Here is a 23,921-nt window from a genome sequence, read left to right as displayed (position 1 = left end):
CAGGCAGCACCCAATCTGACGCACTGACAGTCTAACTGACTGCGCAATTCAATTGCGTTGATTTTGTATTTCATTTTGTTGTTGTGCTTCAATTGAGAGACTGAGCGACTGGGCGACTGGGCGGCTGAGCGACTGACTGACAAATCTCAACGGCAGCCAAAAGTGTTTTGTTAAAAAGTCTCTCTTCACTTTTTTTTTTCGTTGGTATTTGGCTCTGACATTGACGTTTATTAAGCGTTTTTGACACTTTTGCCGCAGCAATTGTGCACCCCCCACCCCACCCTAACGGTAAAACCACTTGCTAACACTCAATGTCAAATGCAGCTTGCTGCAAAGGCAGCGGCAAAGGCAAAGGCAATGGCAGCCTTCAAAACTGTTTGACATTAATGTTTGTGCAAAATTATTTTAATGAGCTGCTGCTCTCACTGAATTTGCTCATGTGCCAGCGGCAATTGCATCACCCCCCATCCCATCCCATCCCATCATCATCATCAGCATCTTTGCTTTATCTGACTTTGTTCGGCAATTTGATAAACTGTCAACCCTGGGGGGCCAAAACGTGTGCAGTTCAGTTTTGGTCACAAAAGCAAAGCGTAAACACATGTGTATGTGTGCCCTGTGTGTGTGTGTGTGTGTGCCCAGGCGACAAGCAAATACTAAGTAAACATCTCTGTCTGTCTGTCTGTCTGACTCTCTCACTTGGTTTCAACTTTTCAGTTATCGAGCAGTTGGCTTTAAGCTTTAAGTCCTTGGCACTATTTAATTTAATTCTGCTTCGGTTTACGGCTTCTGCACTCAACAGCTTATTGACATTTTTGTCGCCTGTTGCACGGCTCAAATTACGCAGCGGCGCACGTTCATTTTTTATAGCATACTTTTGCGAGCACACACAAACACAAACAAATATAAAATGGGAATTGCTCATTTCAAAGCAAGACGCAAATCCTTTGCCTAATTACTTGTCTGGCTTGCGCTTTGGCATAACAAAGGCTCGCCTCGCCTCAATTCTATTTTATTTTTTCTGTGCTGCCTCTTCTTGGTTGTTTTTTTGGCAATTTCCGTATGCCGTAGCGCTTGCTATTATTAAGGCTATAAATCCATGATCGCTTTGATATGAGTTGGCCTTTTTTATTTCATTTTTATAAATGCCCAAACGTGCACACAGCCCTCGTTGCTCCAATTTCAAGGGAAATTCACGCAGCCAGCCTCAACCCAAAGAAAAAAAAAAAAAACAGCGTGTAGGCAGATAAAAAAAAAAAAATGTAAATATCATTGTTTGTTTGCAGCAGGAGCAAAGTGTTAGGCATGAGGGCGACGCAAAAAGGTTAACAACGACATTGGCATTGTTTCGCCTTGGCGAAAGTAGAACTCTCGAGTGTCTCTCCCGCTCGAGTGGGGGACACTGGCGCCTGCTGGCACATTTCCATTTCTTTCTCTGATTTTTGACAAGTTGCCCCATGCCCCAGCCCAAGCCCCACACAAAATATGCCCCAGGGAATGAACACCTTATCGCAGCTTATTGCATCCGCCGGCAACAATTTCGAGACGGGCCTGTTCACGTTCTTGTTGCTATTGCTGTTGTTGTTGTTGGGGACTTCCCCTTTTTCTGGACAATTCCGCTTACACACACATAATCAGGCACACACACTTTCGCACAATTTCGTTTTTACTTTGAGCTTTGTGTGTTGTTGTTGCCTTTGGCGTCTGTGAAAAACGTTTTAATTACATTTGTATGTTAAAACTTCAATTGACGTGCTCCCGGCCCCGTCCCCAATGCCCTAAACGCTTTTGAACTTTAACAGGGTTGTATATCTCTTAGTGTCTGTCTATGTGAGTGTGTGTGTATGTGTGTGTGTGTGGGCGCTTCAGGTTATAACTAGATTGTTATATAAGACGTTTTTGATGTAGGTAAAAGGCAATTTGGAATTGCGTAGGCGGATCAAGTTTGTTTTTGCTCGTCCTCAATTTAATTTAACTAAACTGTCAAATCAAAAGCTCAAGAGCAAGCAAAATTAACCAAGCGCTTAAAGTCAGCTGCTAAGGGCTTTGGATTTCAAGTTACATGTCTTGCCACAGTCACAGAGCCACACACACAGCAAAGCTGTCAGCTAAAGCGGCTAACACTTGTGTGTGTCAATTTTATTTGATGAAAATACAAACACAAACAGACACTAAGAGATATGCAGTGTGTGTATCGGTTAGGGTAGGACATGGCCAAGGCAAGGCAAAGGCGAGGCAAAGGATAAGGCAAGGACAGGACAGGCCAAAAGGGGGCAAGGCTGCAAGACTAAGAGTGCTGAATGAGTGGCTTGTTGCTATTTGTTGAGCGCCTGATTACTGTCAGGACATCCCTGGCAGGCAGTCGCCCTTTTAGTGCCAAGTGTTATCGGTAAACAAATAAAAAACCGATGGCAGCAGCACAAGGGGACAAAGCAAACACACACACACACACTAACACTCACACATACTTATTTGTTAGCTCATTGTTTGCTTTAAGGATAATTTTCCAGCCACACAAAATCGCAATACACAAACATACACACACATATGTGTGTTTCTGTGTGTGTGTGTGTGTCCCTAACCATTTGGTCTATTGTTCGCAGCAATTCCCCAATCTTAATTCACTCAAATTCGATTATTGCTGGTGCACTTTAGTCTCAGAGGCAAAGTCGACACGCAATGCCCCCACTCAGCCTCATTGAGGTTAAAAAAAAGAAAACTTTTGCAAAGGCTAAGAAGTCATTTATTTTTACGCTTAAATGGCAAAGGCAACAACTGTAAACAGCAAAGAGAAAAACAAGCAAACCAACGCACATGGCAAAGCAACAACAACAAACAGTTATAAATGACGGCAAATGTGACCTTTGAAACCTTTTAAAATATTTAAATATGCCTTAGCTAAACTCAGTAACTTTATGCAGCACTTAAGTTAAGAAATCAAAGCTGAAACAATGCGATTAGTATTACTAAATAATTCAAAATAAGTCACACCCCAAACCACTCCCTCCTATCACACCCATCGATAGAAAATATTATAATAATTAACGACTTTCTCAAGAAAGCCAAGCTAGAAAGATTTCTATGATAAGCAGTCAATGAATGACAAGCAAATAAACAGAAATAAATGGAAACATATATGTTAAGTTAAAATGTAAATATGCCAAAATGTAAATATGCAAATATATAAATAAGTAGAATAAGTCACCCAACACTAGATAAGTCCTCACATTCCTAGCCGAAAGCCCCAGTAGCTAAGGCTGCTTCCCCTGAAGCTTAAGTCTTAACTTTAAGCCAACAGTTTTATAAATAAATAAATTGCATTTTTAATACAATCCTAATCGATTATATCGATAAACTTATGTCATGCACAAATAAAACTTGCAGTCAAATCTTACAATGCAACAATCGATTTCGTTGATTTTTTTGCTTAGTTCATTTATTTATTAATTTATTGTGTGTTGGTTTATTCGACTTCGGCATTATGCTCTAAATTGATTTGAAAATCAGCAGCTGGACTTGGCTGGTTAACTTCTGAATTCCTAAAAAGAGCCAATTACTTTAAAAGTTACTGCCATTCAACTACAATTTTAGTCTGTCGCTGCAAATTAACAAGAATTAAATTTATTGCTTTCAGCAATTGGTGAGCAACTCAGCAGTTAAATAGAAATTCATTCGATGTGTGTGTGTCCCCATTCCCGTCCAGCTGCATAATTTGCCACACAACACCTCAGAGACTTGGACATGGACACAGCTGAGCTTAGAGAGCAACCCCCAAAAGCAGCAGCAGCAGCAGCAGCACCACAATGGATACACTTACACGTAGTCAAAGCAATTGCTTTACCTGCCAAACAACTCATTGCTAGATTAACTCAATTGCCTTAAATTGTAGCGCACATGGCGCAGCCCACACCCCAAACATGAAATGGAAATAAAAATAAAACAACGAACCCACAACAAACAACAAAAAAAACACGAAAAAACGAAATGTGTGCAGAACAAACGAAATGAAACGCGCCACTCAAGTGCTTTGCTGTATCTGTTTAAATTTTACTTTTGTGCAATCGGGTGTCCAATGTACTACGAGAATCTGTTCGCTCTTGAAGTCCAATGAATTTTGGCTATTTGGTTGAGTCACGCTCAGAGCGCACCCTCGACGGCAGCAGCGCGAGCACTCATACGCCCCGTGTGTTGGCAGTGCCCAGCACAAAAACCTGAGCTCGGGTCTGTGGAGAGCAATAAAATAAAAATTGAAAACACAAAGGATTTATAGCTTCAATAGGTTTTCAAGGAGCTTTCCAAGCTCGCTCAGCCTTTCGTGCGCATAGGTAAAACGGTAGCGCTAGCAACTGCCACCCCACCCCACCCAACAATCCACCCACTACACTGAAAACAATAATATTTTCAGTTCATCGAACCAAACAGTTACATGCATATCCTGTAGACCCGAAGCTTTGCTGGGTGGGTGGGTGTGCCACAGATTTTACTTTACTGATTATTTTCGCCTTTGCCCTTTGTAGAGCAATGTACATACATATGTCTGCCTGCTATCTGTATATGTATTGGTGTGTGTATATGTGTTTGTTTATTTGTTTGTTTTTTTTTGCTGTTGCTGTTGGGTTTTTTTGTTTATGCTGATTGGTGTATTTTCCGTTTGGTTTTGACGCGCCTTCAGCCATGTGGCTTTGGATTTGGCTTTGGCTTTGGCTTTGGCATTGGAGCTGCTGCGGCTTTTTACCTTTGCCAAAACAAAAAGGGCTTGCAAATTGAGTTTTGCGGGCGCAACAACAACAACAGCAACAACAACAAAGGTGTAAATAAAAGCGCGAGGAATTCGTCAGCGAGCAGCAGCTACAAAGTTCTTCCCTTTTGGGCTTTAATGAGACGGAAATAAACTTTTTATGCAGGCAAACAAAAAGTAGCAAAGCGTTAGTGACAAAGCTCTTTGGACTTTGACTGAAGCACAATATAAACTTTGGACTGTGGCTGGCAACAAATAAAAAGAAATTCACCAACATTTGTCAAAATAGTCCAAAGCCTGGGCGCTTGCACTTCCTTAAGACAAAGCCAACAATTTTATAAGCCAAACGCAAGTTGCGCACTCAGTTTGGCAAGTGTATTGCGGCTTCGGCTCTTGAGCTTGAGCTTTCAATTTTTAAGCGCTCTACGCTTTGCTTGTTTTTTTATTAAAATTGTTTCAAATTGCTGCCGCTTTGCTCTTGCTGAACGGCCGGCAATTGCATGTCTATATATATAGACGATTCTAATGGCTCAACAAAAAGGCGCACTAATGGACCATATTGTGCGTTTGCTTTACTTCAAGCGCTGCGCGTCATTTTTATGGCGAATTTAGGCATCATTAGTTACGGTTTTTTAATAAAACGCCAAAGTATTAGACGTGTTGTTGTTGTTGTTGTTGTTGTAACTGTGGTTTTATTCTTTTATGTATTTTTTGCTGGCTCAAAGTTTGATTTGTGCACATGTAGCTTTGGTAAGTGCGCCTTTGGGTGCCATTCCCATTGTCTGTGCGCCGCTCTTTGTGGTCAAGCTTTGTTGCTTGGACTCGGCTCGGTCTTGGTTGATTGTTTTTGTCTCCAACAACGATGCGCACTCCAAAACAAAAATCAGAGAGCAGCAACAGAAGAGAGAGAGAGAGAGCAAAATAAAAGTTTTCAAAATGATTTCTGCCGCTTGAATGCATTACACAAATCGAAAGCCAAAGCCATTTATTTGTAGTAGAAGTAAAAATCTAGAAAATTGAAATCCTTGAAGCATAGCTCAACTTTTTTGCTTCTCTGCAGCAATTGAGTTGCATTAATTATAAGCTATAAAATAAATATGCTCTGGATTGAATTGCAAAAATGTAAAATGCTTCAATGCAGCTAAATCAAATGCAAGCTGTAAATTCAGTTGAAGAGCAACAAAATGTGAGTCAGAGCGAGCTCAAATATCGAATATGAAAAATATAAAAATATATAAAAATATGCAAAAAAGTTAAAGGTTGTCTCTATTTATTTTGCAATCGACCGCATTTAAATCTTTTTAAATGCCAGCTTATACGCCTTGCTAATTGTGCCCAGCTTATGACTATTTTTTTTTTACTTTTTGCCAAATGATTTGTGTGGCTTTTTAATTAGCTCACGGCTGCTTATGCATATTAATCTCATTCGCTTTCGCATTCGCATTCGCAGTGAGTCAGTCCTGAGTCGTATAAATATTTAAGCTACTTCTGCTAATGACCTTAGCGCGCACTTTTGGCCTTAATCAAGTCTATGGAAAGTGTCATTAAATGCACATAGTTTAGAGGCTTAAAGCCACGCCCCGCCACACAATATCTTAAGCACGAACTGCACTTGCAGCAGACCCAGACCCAGACAGACAGACAGACAGACAAACGAGCAGTCGAACAGTCAGAGTCTGACTGGGACAGGGACTGGGACTGACACATTTTTTAAATGCGTGGAGAGCCGCAAAAGCCACGACCGCTTTAACACCTACCTAAAACTCCCAACCCAACCCAAAAAGCGACTACCGACTAGCCTGACTACTGCTCACTGCTCACTGTCGAGCGGCAATCATTTTTCATGCTAAGCTGCAACGTCAACCGTTTGGTTTATGGCCTTAATCCTTTTCTACATAAATGAAACGACGCACAGTCCAGTCCGGAGGCAGAGGCGAGGGCCAGAGCCAGAGCCAGAGCCAAATGCCGCGCATTTCATCATTAGTCAGCGGCCATTAATGCCCAGGCAGCTACCAGTGTTAGGGAGAGCTGCAAGCTTGGGATTGAGTTTGGAATTGAAATTGAAAATCGGGAGTGGGCCGATGTCAATGGTCTACGCAGCAGCTCACAGCCTACGCATCATACAGAGAACTCTGCATAAAAGCAAAGTATTTATATACATCTCTCTCGCTCTCTCTCTCTCTCTTTCTATATATACATATGTAAGTATTTATGAAGAGGTTGGCGCGTTGACTAAGTACCCAGGAAATGCCAAGGTTGTTGCACTCCACTCTTCACTACAGCGTCCAGTGGCTTTTAATTAACACACAGGCCAGACTGGCAGGGGATCTCGTCCCATCATCATCAACAACAGCAACAGCGGCAGCCTCATCATAGGCATTAACAGAATATTTCTGTTTTTCTTTTGCCGACAACATTTGCCGCTTGCCGCTTGCCCCACGTCGCTGCTATTTTCAAATCAATTCCATGCAGTTTTTAATAAACTGCGTATATAGTTTATGTGTGTGTATAGCTATAGATGATGACTATGTCTTCCCTTTCCCCAATGATGTCATGCTGTTTCCACACACACACACACTCACACACTCGCATTAAATCCGCTCTAGGCATAAATGCGCACAGCGGGCGGCTGTTTAGCGCTTAATTAATGATGAATATAAAAATTGCCGCATGTATGCGTCGTTTCATCCCAATGGAAAAATTCTAATAGCCAAAGCAGCTCGACACGCACTTACTGCTGCACTTGGATTTCTTTTTTATTCTAATGCTATTTGCTGTTGTTGTTGCCAGCCTCTCTCTAAAAATCTATGCATAAATATGCTTTCAACCCACTGGTGGCTGCAGCTGATTAAATTTTTTGCTGTTGCAGTTTGTGCTGTCGCCAAATGTTGCAAGCGCTGCCGTTGTGGGTCTTATGATTTCTTAATAATGTTTGCTCCTGCTTAGCAGCTAAGCAGCTTCGAGTACATATTAAGTAGCTACGCATGCAGCCAAGTGCTTAAATGGATTTGAAACTTTTAATAGGATTAATTGCCGTCTCTCTCTCTGCTTCTTACTTGCTGGCCTAAATATGTAAGGCTTATAGTAAGTTACTTAGGTGGCATAAAATAGAAGAGAAATTCTTGATTGCGGCAAAGTGAATTGAAATCACTTACAACACAATTTAGCTAACATAACATTAAGTAGCTTTAATAATTCTAAATATTAATATACAAATTCCTCAGTCAGATTACTCAATTCTAGAATTTAAACCAAATTTAGCATACTTGAGTAATATTTATGTTTATATTTTGCAATAAGTTAGTGGAAATATAATATATAATATATAATATATAATATATAATATATAATATTATAATATAATATATAATATATAATATATAATATATATATATAATATATAATATATGATAAGTTAGAGTTGCTGTTAAATATTTTATCTTTATACTAGCAACAAGAGTTCATTAAAAATAAATATTATAATTTACAATGGCTAAAGCTCAAAATAAATCATTTTATACGAATATAAATTATACTTAAAGGCCAAAACTCAGTCAGCCCGCATCTGTTGTTAGTGTGTTCAGCTTTAGATGTGTCACTTGGCTTTATCTTATTGCAGATATCACTTGTTCTGCGCTTGTTTTTATAATCAAAATGTGATTAGCATGGCAACGACAACAACAAGAGCTGCAGCCTGGGAAGAAATGCGCAGCATAATAAAACGAGCAAAAAGTAAACAACACAATAATAATGACAACAACAATAGCAGAACAAACAGCTAACACACAAACACACTTAACGTGTAAACATGGCTAAAAGAGCTTTGACCATATTCGGGTCGCTGTCGTGCTGTTGCTGTTGCTGTTGTACGCAGCTAAGCGAGAGATAGAGAGAGAGAGAGAGGAGACGGCAACAACAGGTACAACGACAACGGGCAACGGTACACGTTAATATGAGTAGCGTAATTCTCAAACTGCAGCATGATATTGAGATTGAGACTGAGACTGAGACTGGGACTGGGAGTTGCAAGCTGAAGATGCTGCTGCCCCATGTACTTTTAACCGGTTTCGCTTTGTGGCCACAGTCGACATTATCAACATAATCAACAGGCAATGCCGCTGCCCCTCCCCTTCAGCTGTTGGCAGTTGCGCCCCCTTTTCGTTTGGGCCTTCTCTCTAAGCCTTTTCAACGCTCATAAATTGTTTGGAGTGGCGCAAAAAAATATTTTGCAAACGCAATGCGAAGCATGCGAGGAGGCTACACATGAACTGAAATTATTGGCAGAGTGCTTGCTGGCTGGTTGGCTTGTTGGCCTGGCCAAAAGAAAATCTTTCGCATACGGCAAACGGTACTTTTTGCAATTATCATCGTTGTCTTTGCGCTTGCAGCGGCTGAAGACGACAGCGAGAAGTAGAAGAAGATGGTCCAAAGCAAATATGCACACTTGGCACTGGCATTGTAAGCAGCGACTCCAAGCGACAGCAACTTGGCAAGACAACGCACTAATAGCTCTCGTACTGAGAGTCCCCCCAACCCACCACCTTCATGTTGGCCAGGCCGTCTTAGAGTCGCTCCCTGCACAGCTGTGTCCTCCTTTTCGGCCGTTGCATGCTGCGGCGGCTTGTGGCGGCTGTTTGCGGCTTTCGAGGTTTGAGGTTTTGCGTTATGGCCATGGCCATGTGTAATAGATTATCAAAATGCCAGGCCCAAGACACACGATGCCAACGGTTTATGTCACATGAATCTAATGAAATTAAATTTCTCTCTCACGCATGCAGCCAAAGCAAACACACAGAGACAAAGTTTAGACAAGTTATTAAACTTTGGCTTGTCCTACATTCTGGCTTGGCCTCTTCGACTGACTCTGGCTCTGATAATTTTAAAAGTCATCGTTGCCAACCATCTACGCAAGATTGTGCATCAAGTGTGCATATTTACTTCCTGTAATTGAGCATTTATAGCTTTTATAGCCTAACGGATTTAGCCAGGCCATCAACAACACAGGCGGCCTGGCTGACTGGCTGGCTGACTGCCTGGCAGTTAGTAAAAGCCTGGGTAATTGTTATGTCTTGGGCTCTAATGCAGCGCTTGACGTTGGCCAACTGCAGTCCTGGGCTGCCTCAAGTCAAGACGCTTAAGACTATTGATTATAAAGTTTATGCATAAATTGCAAATTGATTTAGCAGTTAATTGATTTGCAGTGAAACAGCGCTGGATATTAAATTACATGCTGGTTGGTCCCTCTCTCGCTCATAAATAGTTAAGCCACTTGCATGTGTCACTTGCAACTTGCAGCGATTAGAGAATGCAGCCAACTTGGCTTGAAGATAAAACTGTATTGATTTATGGCCATGGGAACAATCGCTCAACTGTGCGTGCGTGTGTGCAAAGACTTGCTGCAGACACTGTGCGCTCTCATCAGAGTCTCAACTTTGTGTACGCACAATTGACGTAATTTGCTCTCAATTTCAATTTCGAAACTATGCATGGCCTGAAGGTCTACGCAGCATAAAATTTAATAATAAAATGTCCAAGTCTGGCGTCTGGCAATAGTAGCAAATAAAAGAATTTAACTATTATTTATTTACTAGCACACTCGATGCGCAGTCATTGAATTTTGTGGGTGGCTTGAGCTTGTGTTGGGGGCGGGCGGACTCATCTATATAATTTGCCGGCATATATATTTATGATTTATGAAGTGTATACATGTGTGTGTGTGCGTGTCTACAACTACAACAAATAATGTTTAGGGAACAATAGAAAAATAGCTGCCCATTGAGAGCAAACTCAATGCATGGGCATGGGCATGGGCACGAGCACGCGAAACGCTTCAACATTTAATAGACAGTTATAGATACAGATACATTTGTGTGTATGTGTAAAACACGCACACATCGCCACCGCCAACGCCAACGCAATAGCAATAGCTACAGCAAATTGGATAATGTCTATAAAAACTAATTGAATTCTAAGCGCTCTGCACGCCATTCGCATTCTTCAGCCAACAGCTGTGAGAAAGTAATGTAGAAAGTAAGCACCGACAAAAAGTTCAAATAAAAACTACAATAATAAAAAACTGCGTCTCAAGTGATGACATGCAAGCTGCTGTTGCTGTTGTGTTGCTGTTGTGTTGCTGTTGTGTGTGGGCAGCAGTTGAACAGAAAACAATTTCACACAATTGTGCGATGAGCATCAAAACTGCGCACGCTGAGAAACAAAAAGCTCATTACTCATATGCCAATCAAGCCAGTGAGGAGTCCCAATCCCAAAGCCGAATACAAATAGCAAAGAGCAGAACACACAAAAAAAAGAAGAACAGCAGAGTGGAGTAGAGCATAAAATAAAGTACAGCAACTTGAGCCCCAGAGATGTGTTGTCGATGCTTAAGCGTTGTTGGCCATAATTAATCATTCACTTATAATTAACAACGCACTACGTTCAAATAGAACAACGTGCTAATGCTTCGATATAAAAACAATGCCAATGGGCCAGGCTAGGCAATAGTTCAAAAGGTGGCCAAATGGCTTTCCATCTAGTTCTCAGCTCAACTAAAAGGTTTTTCCGTTAACTTGTTGTGTTAGCGCATTTGCTGTTCGTTTTTAATTTTGGCAGCGCTTAACTTTTGCCGCAGTTTGTAACCACTTGAAAATGTGGCAACGACAGCTGGACACATGACTGCTAAATAGATAGAGAGAGAGAGCTGCTACGCACACCCAGCCCAAGCTCTGGGCTCTTGTCTCAGGGCCATTGGCCACTCTCCCGCTCCCGCTCCCAGTCAGTTAAGGTTGAGTGATGTACTACGAAGACAACGTTGCCACAACCATCGACATCCACATCGACGTCGACATGGATATCGATGGTCATTAGCGAAAGATGACGCCGATGCTGCGTACTCGTAATTCTTCTATAATGGATCTGTTATCTCTATGCGGTATGCTTAATGGGTTAGGTGCGCGCCAAAGGGGCCAAAAAGCTAAGATGACTGACAGCTCTTGCCTTTTTGTCTGTGGCTCTGCCTCTGTCAGAGCGAAATACTTAAAAACTTGAAATTAAATAATTAGTCGCTGGCTAAGTTGTGTTCGGCTCGCTCTCTCGCTCTGTGTGGTGTAATGACCTTTTAAGTACTTTTAAAGATACTAATCGCCTGGCTCTCCAGCTAATGGCTTGTTGTATTATTTTGTTGTGTACAGCTAAAGTTGCCACTTGCGCGCCACTAATTAACGTTAGAGCAATGGCTTTGGGGCAGCTTTTGCGTTAAAAAGCATTTTTCGTAAACTTTTCACTGATGCGTATTAATTAAAATTTTGATAAGCACTCACAGCCTCCCAAACAGACAGAAGACACTAATAGAAGTTGAACATAAATTACTTGAATTTGTATTTGATGTTTTAACTCTTTTTTTCTTAGGTGTGGCCTGCCGACTTAACCGCTTATCTCAAAGCCATCTGAACATAATGGGCGGCCAATAGGCAGCTTTAGACTATTTGTATAGTTCGGCGTCGGTGGGTGAAAGTGCTGAGGCCAAAAAATAAGTTTCAATTATGGCAAATTCCACAAGAGTTAATAAGACAACACACAGAATTTAACCACAACATGGCAGCCTCTTAAGACTTTAAACTATGTCAAGCAAATAATAATAATAATAAAATGCAACAAATTCCCATATACTACACACATACAAACAAACAATATAGTTGTGTTGTAATGAGAACTATGTCAATGTCTGCATATTTTTTGGTTGTTTGCCAAGACATTTCATATTCATTGTGTGCCTGGCTGGCTGGTCAAGTCGAGCATTTGCCCTTGGGCTGACACTTTAGTTTGCTAGTGTGCGGGGTCTTGACACTTAAAGCCAATTTGTACAATTAAACAGGCAAATTTTATTTTTCAGTGCACTTGAAGCTGAAGCTTCATCCGTAGCTTGGCGATTTGGCCGTAAACCAATTAGTGCAATTGTTGTTGTGCAATTCAGAATCAATATTGATATCATTATTTAACAATTGCAGGCAATTATGCGTTATCCATTAGATAATTGCAAAGCGTCTCTGTCTGTGCGTGTGTGTGTGTGTGTGGGCCGCAGGCTTAACAATTAATAAGGCTTTCAGCTTTTACTTACACTTCAACACTTAATTATTGTATTAATAGGCATATCTATTTCAGCTCTAATTAACCTTTGACACGTCGTGTGACCAACGAGCGTAGCATTTTGACAAATCAGCACCCAGACAAAGGTATCACTTGCAAAGGTACAAGAGTGTGGTGTGGGTGTGGGTGTGGGTGGGTGGCTTAAGCAAAAAGACCTCAGACAGCGTGTACTCGTTGTGAGCATGTGTGGGTGCCAATTTACGTGTGTGTGTGTGTGTGTGTATACAATTTGAAGCGACTCCCAATTACCAACAACACGTCAAGATGTGAAATTAACACCGTCACACAAATGCAAAGACTTGACAGTCAGACAATGGGTCAGGCCAGCCAGCCAGACAGACATATTAATGTATCTGGTATTTAACATTCAACAACAATAACATGGTGTGCACAATTGTATGTGTGTGTGTGTGTGTGTGTGTGTGTGTGGTTGACATTGCTGCCTCGCAAAATCATTAAATCACATATACCAGCAAAAAAAAGAACCCAGCAGAGAGCGTGTGAGGGGAAATCGAAGAGGGTTTCCTGCGTCAATGCCTACAAGTGTGCTGTTTGTGTGCGACACATTGCCGCAGCACTCCGCCGTTAAACCGACCCATGTTAGAACCGCACCACGCAGATCTGTCCTGGTCTGGCAAAACACACAGACGCATACTGAGCGACACGGAGCGAGCGAGCTGAGCAAGCGAAAGCGAGCGAAGCAGAATGAAGAAAACAATAGCAATAGGCAGAAGAGCTACGCAACCACAACACGCAATACTCGCATTTCATTAGACACTTTGTAGTGACGACTCCTATTACTCTTGGCATTGTGGCCAAGGTAGTGAGCGGGGCCGGATTAGCGGCTGTAGTAAGTCCCTTGGTCACAATAGCTAACACTGCCAAATGACGTCGTCGTTGTAGGCGTTGTCGGCATAAGAATAAAAACACAACACAACTCTGAGAAAACAGTGAGAAGTATTCAACGTTGGGGGCAGCCTACCTCAAAATTATGTGGCGCCCAACGTGGGGTCTCACTTAAAATTTGACTAGCGCTAAGGCACTTAAAGCGCTTGCAGATTGTCTGCAATAAAACTTTGAGCAACTTGCGAAAAAGAATTCAATATTTATGGCCAGAAGCAAGAGAAATGAAATCAAATTAAACATTTATTGCATTATGAAAGCTTTTGTAACTAAATTAAAGCAAATTATTGTTAAGCCATGGCATGACGTAAATTCTTTAACATGAACTCTAATAACTTCCTGCAGTAATAGCAGGCTTTTGGCTTTGCTGTTGCCTTAGCCGCTGAGCTTGCTGCCCGAGCGCAATAACTCGGCTTTTACCGCTTACTACACGCACAAGCCCCAGCCCAAGCCCCAAGCCCAAGCCCAAGCCCAAGATTGAGAGCACACGAATATTTGAATAAAAACCCGTCAAGTCCTTACAAATGAGCCTGTCATTATTCATATGCCGTGCAGTTGAAGGACCTACGCTATGCCAAAACATCCTACATCGCAGGTGTACTAGGGTGGGTCTACCCTACAGAATTTACAAAATGCTAAAGAAAATTGTGGGAATATTTGCTGTAGATAGAATTGATTAAAAAACTAACGTTGGCTTCATAGAAATTAAAATCAATTTTCTCTTATTAGTGAAATTCCGCTCGAAGTGAATTGAGCGCTGATTTATTCCGCCCAAAGTCATTTCATGGAATGGTCCGTTGAAATTGGAAATTGAATTTCGCTAAAAGTAAAAATTTCCGCGCTGACCCAAAGCTCCGAGGGATTTTATCCGAATTGAGCGAATTGAGCGCTGATTTCATTCCGCTTAAAATCATTCCGCTGATTTATTCCGCCCAAAGTCATTTCATGGAATGGTCCGTTGATATTGGAAATTGAATTTCGCTATGAGTAAAAATTTCCTCGCTGACCCAGAGCTCCGAGGGATTTAATCCATATCAGCATTGGATGCCAGCGAATGGAGCGCTGATTCCATTCCGCATAAAATCTTTCCGCGGCCCACTATTGAAATTGAAGTGAAATTCAAGCGGAAGTGATTTTCTTTAGCACCCCTTTATATTGTTCTCAGCTAATCTTCGTGCTAAGTATAGAACTAAATTTTCCCTTTAACAAGACTCTTTTTATTTTAACATGGCGTGGGAATTATTCTTAGAATTTTCCGAAGACTTCGATACATTTTGTAAATTTCTTTCACCAATAAAGCGACCCACCCTAATATATATGTACATATATTTTGCGCGCCTTTTGAGCTGCCCTTTCCCAACTTGTTGTTGTTGTTGTTGTTGCGCGGAAACAAATTAATTACACAACAACTTGAGTGCTAAAATATTTTTCTACTTTTGCTGCTCTGCGCTGCTCGGTGCTGCGATGCGTTGTCTTGTTTGCTGTCTCGCTGTCTTTTTTAATAATATTTATCAAAAAATGTTTGCTTGCAGCCTTGAAAATTAATTGCTTGTTATTAAGGCGACAACTTTTCATTTAGTTTGGTTGCCTTAATTTCCGCTTGCACGCATTGCGAAAATGAAAACGTTAAGCGACAGAATGAAAAATTGTTGAGCAGCAAAAATGTGTTTTTGCTTTTAGTTTTGCTTTGTTTTTTGTTTTTCTGGTTTATCACTCACCTGAAAATAGGTTTGACCCTTGTCCACCCAACCGATGGCCATATCCGCGCCGGCGAGATTCCCATCGGGCGAGAATCCAAAGCCGACGTAACCTAATGTACGTGCTTGTATTTCAAATGTTATATCCTGATTAATGATTTGCCATAGTATGCGAAAATCCTCATTCAAATCGATGGCATGATCCCAAACTGGCGTCGCTTGTGTTGCTGCTGTGGCGGCTATTGTGCTGTTGCTGCTGCTGCCGTTGCTGCTGCTGCGACTGGTCAACTTGCTGCTGGCTGCTTGGGCTGTGGCAAGCAGCAGTAATAACAACAGCACTGTGCTGAACGTGTGGCAGGATATAAAACATGTGATTAACGATGACCGCCTTGAACTTGAATGCGTGCCGACTCGTGTTGCTCTTGTGGAGCGTTGTGTGCTGTCTGTTGTTGTTGCTGCTGCTGTTGCTGCTGCTGCTGCTGCTGTTCTTTGCCTCATTTTGTGCGCCATTTTGTGTGAAGTTTTGCTGGCTGCTTGGCTTTAGCAAATTGTTGTTGTTGTTGCTGTTGCTGTTGCTGGCAATTGCGCGTACGACATTTATTAGTTTGAAAATCACTGAAACGTAATTACGCACGGCAGCAACTGTTTAGTTTATATGTGTGTTGCTGCTGCTGCTGCTGCTGGTGCTGGTGATTGCTGTGCTTGCTTTCTTTGGTGCTATCACAGTTACGATTATTTAGTAATGATAATAATGGCAACACAGTTTTACTTTCATTCGTTGGCTGCTGTTGTTGCTGCTGCTGTTGTCTCTTCCTGTTTCCGATGTTGTGTTGTTGTTGTTGCTCATTAGTTGCGCTTGTCACACAAATAGTTACACATACACGTTCACTCTGGACGCTCTGGCTCTGGCTCTGGCGGATGTGTGCGTCGACCCTCTGTAAATAGACGACAAGTGAAGGAAAGAAAAATTATATAATTGCTATAATTTGATGCCAGGCTATAATAGCACAAAAGACGCAGCTTGGACTCGCCGAGCTTACGTGCTGCAATGTTTAAATGCATATAATTACATAAATTATCAACCGGTATCTATAAGCTACACACACACACACACACACAGATACACGCATATTTGTATTTACATGCTACAAAACTTGGTTGACGGCCGGCCCAGCTGCTTGTGGTTCAATTTTGAAAGGTACGACAAGCAGTTCGTCAACATTTTCTTTTCAGCCTTAATTAACCTGATCACGCAGCTCTCGAAAGAACAAAGAGTGTGCAAGCGAGATAGCAACTGAAGGCGTCAAAAAGGAAGCGAGCAGTAAATACATATTTGCCAGCTTGAGTTCGTGTTAATAAGCAGTTTCCAGCGTGAGAGCATCGAGTATTGCAAATATGTGAAAACAAATTTAAGAGCTTTACTTAACATAAAAAAAAAAAGAAACGAAACCGCAATATTTGTGAGCTTAATCATTTTTATGAACCTTCAAATTCTTGCGCAAACAGATAAAATCTCAGTAATTATCAACTTGACTCATCTCTCTAAGTTCTTCCGTTCCGAAAGCCATTGAAGCTACTCATAGTGTTGGTTCCCACAATTGCTTGACTCACCACTCACTCACATCTCTGACTAATTTTAACTGCAACAACAGCTCAAATATATATAGAGCGTAATTATTTATGAAACCAGTTCGCTTTCGACTTGAGTGACACTTGAAGTTTACATCAATTCTCCTAACCAGAGACCGCTCTTAGCTACTGGTTAGAGCTCGCGTATCACTCCCTTGTCTCACACGCAATTAGTGCGTTGGTCAAAGCAAATCGAAGTTAATTACAGCTTGTCATAATTTTAATGAAGAAGGTCGCGTAACTGAACCCCGCCCGACTGCGCAGCTGACTGCAACGCCAACGCCAGCACCACCGTCAGTATCCTATTCAATGGAAAAGCCAAAAGGGATTGATTGTATTAAATGCTCGGCGGTTTAATCAGCGACAGTTATAGACTAAGCTACGCGCATAGCCACGCAGAGCAGTCGGTTAGTTTGGGATTGTCTGTGTGCGCATATTTGGTGTGCGGTTACATTTGATAACGCGGCAGCGGCCAACGCCTACAATTTCAACGCGCCCTCGGGCAGCACATTTTGAATCTTTAATGCAGAGCCATCGACGTCGCAGTCGCAGTCGCAGTCAGCGTCTCGGTCGACGTTTGGTTAAATGTCAAACACGCGGCAATTTGTTATAAATAGCGCACTTCCGGCGCTTTAGCAGTGTAAAGCCCCAGCTAGATACACAAAAGCGACTCGCGACTCGCGTCTCTGAGTTGGAGTTGCCAGCCAGCCAGGCGATTGCCTGAGCTGTATTTGCACTAATTTTAAGCGCTTAGTCGCGTGTTCGGCTTGACAAAGGTCAACAAACGTCGTCGTAAGCGAAGTAATAGCCAAAGAAGAGAGTTGAGCCAAAAGCTAATCTAGCAGACAATGTCGAAAATGAAATGCCCTGCAGCCATTTCGCTAAATAGCTGAGAGAGCATCTCGGCTGCTTGGCAGGCAGCCAATCTCGAACTCCATCTCCGTCTCCACTTGAAAAGCAATTTAAGTGAGTAAAATTAGCAAACATACTGTATATACATATTTAGTTTTTATGCTGTGTGTGTATTTAAGCACTAAATGGTATTTATGTGGCAACATTAGTGACTCGAATGCGTGTTTAAGTAAATTATTTGGCAATGACTCAAGTAAAAGCTCAGCAAAGTGCGAATGCGAGAGCGAGTGGGAGTGGGTGGCAGCTTAACGGTTTGTTGCCTGCTTGTTACTTGAGAGCTTTTCTACGAAATGTCGTTTACAGTAAACTCTCGCGGCATGTTGTCTAAATTATATGGGCATACATATATTAATGTATTGCTAACCTAATGACAAAGTTATTATGCTCTTGCCTCTGTTATCAAAAATGTATCCAAGAGATACACTTATTGTAGCTTGATGGGGCATTCAGGGCTTACAAGTTATTCATGTTGTTGCTGCTGCTGCTGCTGTTGCTGTTGCTGTTGCTGGCGCTGAGTGACGGCCGGCAACGTTAAATGACGTTGATTATAATTATGCGGACTTGTACTTTGTACTACGGAGCTGTCTGATGGGCCACAGGGCTGTTTCACAGCCTGCCAGTGACTGCTCATTGTTGTTGCTGTTGCTGCTGTTGTTTGTTATTATTATTGCTGTCGTCATCATCATCATCATGAAGATTATCAACATCATCATCATGCGCAATGTTTCGTACCCAGCATCGTCATACTCATCGTCATCGTCAGGCGTCTGTCGTCATTGGCATTGTGCAGCCGGCGTTGCTGTTGCTGCTGCTGTTGCTGCTGCTGCTGTTGATGGGCGGGCAGATGAATGATGTCGCTTAAATACAGACCGAGACCGAAACCGAGGCCGAAGTTGTAGTCGAAGCGAGGCCAATCGTCGATTGTTGTGCTTGTGCGACTTGCCTGTCCGACAATAATAACAATAACAACAGCAGCAACAACAACAGCAGCAGCAGCAGCAACAACAGCAGCAAAGGCTACAGGAGCAGCCGTAAAATTCAAGCCAATTTAGCCTGCAGGGGCCGCTGTGGCAGGTTCTTTAGAACGGTTAAGGCTACTACTGCACAGCATGTTGCTCAGACGACATTCATAAGTACGAGTATAATATTATTACTTGGCGAATTAACTACAGTTTTTATTTTTTTTATGCCAAAGCAAAACAAACCCAAAGACATTGCCAGCCAAACTGGTTGGCAGCTTTGAGACTCGCGACTCGCGTCTCTGACTCGCAGCTAAAAGGCACGAAATGGCTTCCGTAGACAGACACATTAGTCGCTTTTACACAAAGCAGCAGCAGCAGCTAGCAGCAGCAGCAGCGGACATGCCTGCCTAACATAGCTGTTGTTAGGCCTAAACACAAACAAACGCTGCACTGAATGGGCATGAAAGCGTTTTGAAGCGCCAAGCGTTGTCGGCAACATACACAAGAGCAACAGAACAACAAAAAGTACAACACTGGCAACAAGAAATATAATAAAAACAGTAAGAACAGAAGCTGCGGCACAAGTAATAACAAAAATGCACAAGAAATATAAAAAGAGAGACATACAAGTCAAAGAGTTTGTCCATGGCTTTCATCATTGCACGATTTGTTGGCAACGAATGGCACAGAAAGCAACCAAAGGTTGCCGATGCATGGACAAGTGCAGTGTCTCCGGACTACGGACTCCGGACTGCGGACTGCAGACTGTTGCTGATGGGGACAGCACAGTGTGGCAAATGTTGCCAACACACATTGTAATTAATTAAAGTGAAAGGTGTAGTCATTCATTTAATTATTAGCCACTTTTTGCACAATCATCCAGCTAATTACAATGCGCAGTCAAATCATTAATTATGCTTCAGGCCCGGCCTAACCCTAAGCTAAGCCGCTGACTTTTCGCTTTTGTAGCCTTTCACATTTGCTCGCAAATAAACTGTTTGCGTATTAGAATTGCTCAGGCAAATAATGAGAGATTTCAAAGTCATGTAGGTGATTAGACTATTGAATAGATAGACTAGCCAATTCAATCTAAATCTATGAATTTCTAAATTCTGAATATTTTGAACTTTGAATAAAATGTAAGTTGTTCATTTTTCAATAAAATAAATGTTCGAATTTGAAATTATAATATAATTATATTTGATATGCAAAAGTGTGAATTAAAGATTTTCTAATTGTTTCGCCCACTGTGCGTATTAGCAATTTCTTTAGCAGACAAGAGCGTGCAATCTGCAAAGCCACAATGTATGTTTTCATTTATGTAATGTAGCTACAAGCGAGCTACCGGTTGGAGCAAAAAGCATTGAATCGCTTTGGCTTTGCTCACTTGAAGATGCTGCTACATCATGCGGCAAGAGCAAGGAGCTTGCAACAGGCAGCGGAGTCGGAGACTGCGGTTAACTGCTGCTTGATTATAAATGTTGGGGCCACGTGTGTGTGTGTGTGTGTGTGTGTGTGTGTGTGTGTGTGTGTGTGTGTTGTGCCCAGTGGGAACATTATTTATAAGCAAATATGCATAATCGACTGCCCAATTGAGTCGATTTAATATAGCAAAGAGATTTATTTTAGCTCTTGCTCAAAAATATCAGCATTGCCCCAAGGCATTACTCAGCGCATGCAGTTGCGTCCTGCTGGGCTGTGTCAGCAGCGCAGCTTGTGTGCGTGCGTGTGTATGTGTGTGTGTGTGTGGTTGTCACTGCACCTGTCATCCTGTGGCATTGGCACAGCAGAACGGCAAGCAAAAAAAATTGCACAAGCAGCAAGAAAATTATTATTTATCAGCAACGAACGTTGCTTCTACTTGCAGCACAACTTCAACTTGAAGTGCACACACACACAGACACAGACACACATACATGCATACAATGTTTAAGTGTGTATAGGGGCTATACTAATTACTGCACATCATTTGCTTACTCAAGTGCCTGTGCTGCTGCTGCTGCTGCTGGCTGCAACTGAAGCCACTGCAGATTTAATTGAGTAAAAAGAAGTAAAAAGCAATGAAGAAAACAACACGATAAAACAAAAAATGCAGCAGCAGCAGCAGCAGAGGCAGCAGCAGCGGCAGAGAACATAATAAAAAATTGACTAATTAGAGTGAGTCCAAGGCACTTGCCCGCAAGCCAAAAAGAGTTGGCCATAAAAACAGGTCTGCTGTTTGGCCGACTAGCAGCAACCTGTGCTCATTTATTAAGGCCTGGTCAAGAGCGCTTTGAATCAAAAAAGCTGCCACTGCCTGGCTCCGACTCGTGTGTCGTCTTCATCTTTAATGATCATTAAACAAGCTGCCAGCCAATTGCACTAAAAGCCTGCGGGCAAAAATAGCGCGCGGCCAACGAGGCGACTCTCAGCCTGATGAAAACTATTAGAAGAAGCTACAAGAGCTGCAAAGTGCCTGCTGCTACTGCTGCTGCTGCTGCGGCGGCTGCTGCTGCGGCCTTTTGTAAATTGCAACCGACATTCCAAGCGTGTATGCTAACCCAACGTGCCACTGATAGCAGCAGCAGCAGCAGCAGCAGCGCGCTCTACGTTTGGCTACTGGCGCGTAATTTAAATAATCATAAAAAATAATAATTTGTTCTAACGGCCAGCAAACCTGTTCCCCTCCCCTTCATCCATCTCTGTCACTGTGTGTGTGTGCTCAAGCTTTTTGTGCTTTTTCTTTTGCTTTTGATTTTAATGGCTATGGTAATATCTTTTGCTCGTTAGCAATTTTCGTTTGAAATAAATAGTAATTAGTGTGCCAAAGAGTTTGCCAAAGTGCCTCAACGTCAGCCCAACTACTTGTGTTTCATTTTGTGAGCTGCTTTTGTTTGCAGTTTTTATTGGCATGCTGCCTTGCCAGCAAACAGCCAAGAGCGAACAGCCGCCAGCCAGTCAGCCATCCAGCCACTCCTACTACCTGTTCAAGGACTAACTGCAACGCTGAAAGGCATCGCACAAAGCATTTGCAATTTACCGGCGATGCTTCTGTTTTGGGCACTTTTATTTGACATTTTTCATTAAACACGAAATGGAAAATGCCTTGTATGTGTTTTTCTGTGTGTGTGTGTGTGTGCTCTTTGCTTTTTCGTTGTAGTTGTAGCTGCGTTGACATCACATTTTTCGTATTACCACTCGAAAGACTTTTTGGCTGCACAACTTACGGGGCCATATAAAAGTTTGAAGGCATCTGGGGAAATATGTCAGCGTTGTTTAAGTTTTTAACATTTTTTCTGCTGCCCCAAAAGCCTGGGAAACATTATGAGGCACAGCCAGCGCGCACAGCTGGAAACGTAGTCAGATTGTTATTTACTTTAGCATAATTGGCTGAGTTGAGAGCAACTGCAAACTTGTGCGGCCTGCAATTGGATTAAATGAATGTATGGCAAGACTAATAAAATTAAGCAATTGCAAGTGCAAATTTGAGGCGAATAGAAAAAATTATTTGCGCTCGCAAGTTGAAGCTGAAGACAAAGCAAATTGTGTAAAAGATTTCTATGGCAATTAAATGTTTAAAAGCCAATAACTAATTATACTAATTATTTTAATTCTTTCTGAAAAATAATTGTAATGAAATTGTTTCTATTTTAATTACTAAATAGTTTTAAATTATTTGAATATTATTTTTAGATTATTTTCATCAATACAATTTTCTATTTTCTCCCAGGAATCTGCCAAGAACTAGCAATGAAAGCCTATCTCTATTTGTTCATCGCAAGTTAAACATTGGTACAATTAATTATATTATTTGCAATTATCGTGCTGGAAAATAAATATTCAAAATAATATAAAAGCTTTAGGAAATTCTTTTCGATTATTTGAATAATCTTGAGTAATTTCAATCCTAAAATAGTTGATTAAACCGAAAATATTTGTAATAAAATCTTTAAAACCAAAGCCATATAAATTGTGACTATAAAAATTACTATTAATTACTTTACTGGTATAATTTAAGCAAAGTATGTTGATCGTTAGTTTAAGATTGGTATGCATAATTATTATATTTGCAATAGTCTTGCAGGATGAATAAAGCAATTAATTTTGAATATTCTGAATAATCCCGCATGGATTTTACATTTTTTGTAATCATTATCATTGAATTAATTGATGAAATGTAATCATTCAATCTCCTTTAAAATCAAAGCAATCCAAATAGTAGTTCAAACAATTACTAATAATTACTTTACTGGTATATCTCATATAATTATTAATTAAATACATCCAGCAATAAGTTAGAAAGCAGTGAGAGCTAGGCTCTCTGTTAAACAGTATGTTAGGTTAACAGAAAATGTTAAGTCAAGTCTGCTTTGCATTGGGAGTAGCATTGGCGACCTCTGGGAGGCTGAAGCTCGCAATTTGCGTGGCCTCCGTATCCTTCATACAGATGTATGTACATATGTGTTGACCTTGCAACTTTTGCCTTTAATATGTATCTCTTGCTTCACATTTGCTTTTTGTAGTCATTTGTTGGCCATCAAGTGTGCGAATGATTGATAGGCAACATTAACTAGAGAACTTTGGGTCAGCGCTTTAATTTCACCCTTTTTTCTTCTTTTAGCAGCTACGGGGCACGCCCCTATGAGCAGAGCTACAGCTTGAAATTGATGGCTATAATTTGCACAAGGGTGCGGACTTTAGTGCGCGCCAGGACGTTTAGCTAACAAAACTTAAGCGAAGTTGCCTTTTTGCAAGTTTGCTTAATGTCATTTCAGTGCTTATCTGAGCTTAGTTTTGTGTCAGATCTTGACTGCGCTCTCTTATGCATTTTTATCTCTGATTAGTTTTTGCGCAGCCATTTAGCCACATTATCTGACATACTTTATGCAGTGCAGTGCAGAGCGAGCGACCGTCTCTAGTCTCTCTACCTTTCATAAACTGCCTACTTTTACTTGG

The 23,921-nt window shown here is 41.4% G+C and overlaps 1 protein-coding gene across 1 annotated transcript in view; it reads right to left on the bottom strand.

Annotated features, from left to right (window-relative positions):
• Nucleotides 1-23,921, bottom strand: part of LOC108600372 (MOXD1 homolog 2) — a 117,496-nt gene that overhangs the window by 45,987 nt on the left and 47,588 nt on the right. The window contains exon 3 of the mRNA XM_017987909.2: nt 15,505-16,418. Within this exon, the coding sequence (XP_017843398.2) occupies nt 15,505-15,993 (489 nt within the window). The 5' untranslated portion in view covers nt 15,994-16,418. The remainder of the gene's footprint in view (nt 1-15,504; nt 16,419-23,921) is intronic.

The sequence above is a fragment of the Drosophila busckii genome, chromosome 3L (assembly GCF_011750605.1).
Source record: "Drosophila busckii strain San Diego stock center, stock number 13000-0081.31 chromosome 3L, ASM1175060v1, whole genome shotgun sequence".
Lineage (NCBI taxonomy): Eukaryota > Metazoa > Arthropoda > Insecta > Diptera > Drosophilidae > Drosophila > Drosophila busckii.
Note: the sequence above shows the minus strand (reverse complement) of the source record. Positions and strands in the feature narration are given on the sequence as shown.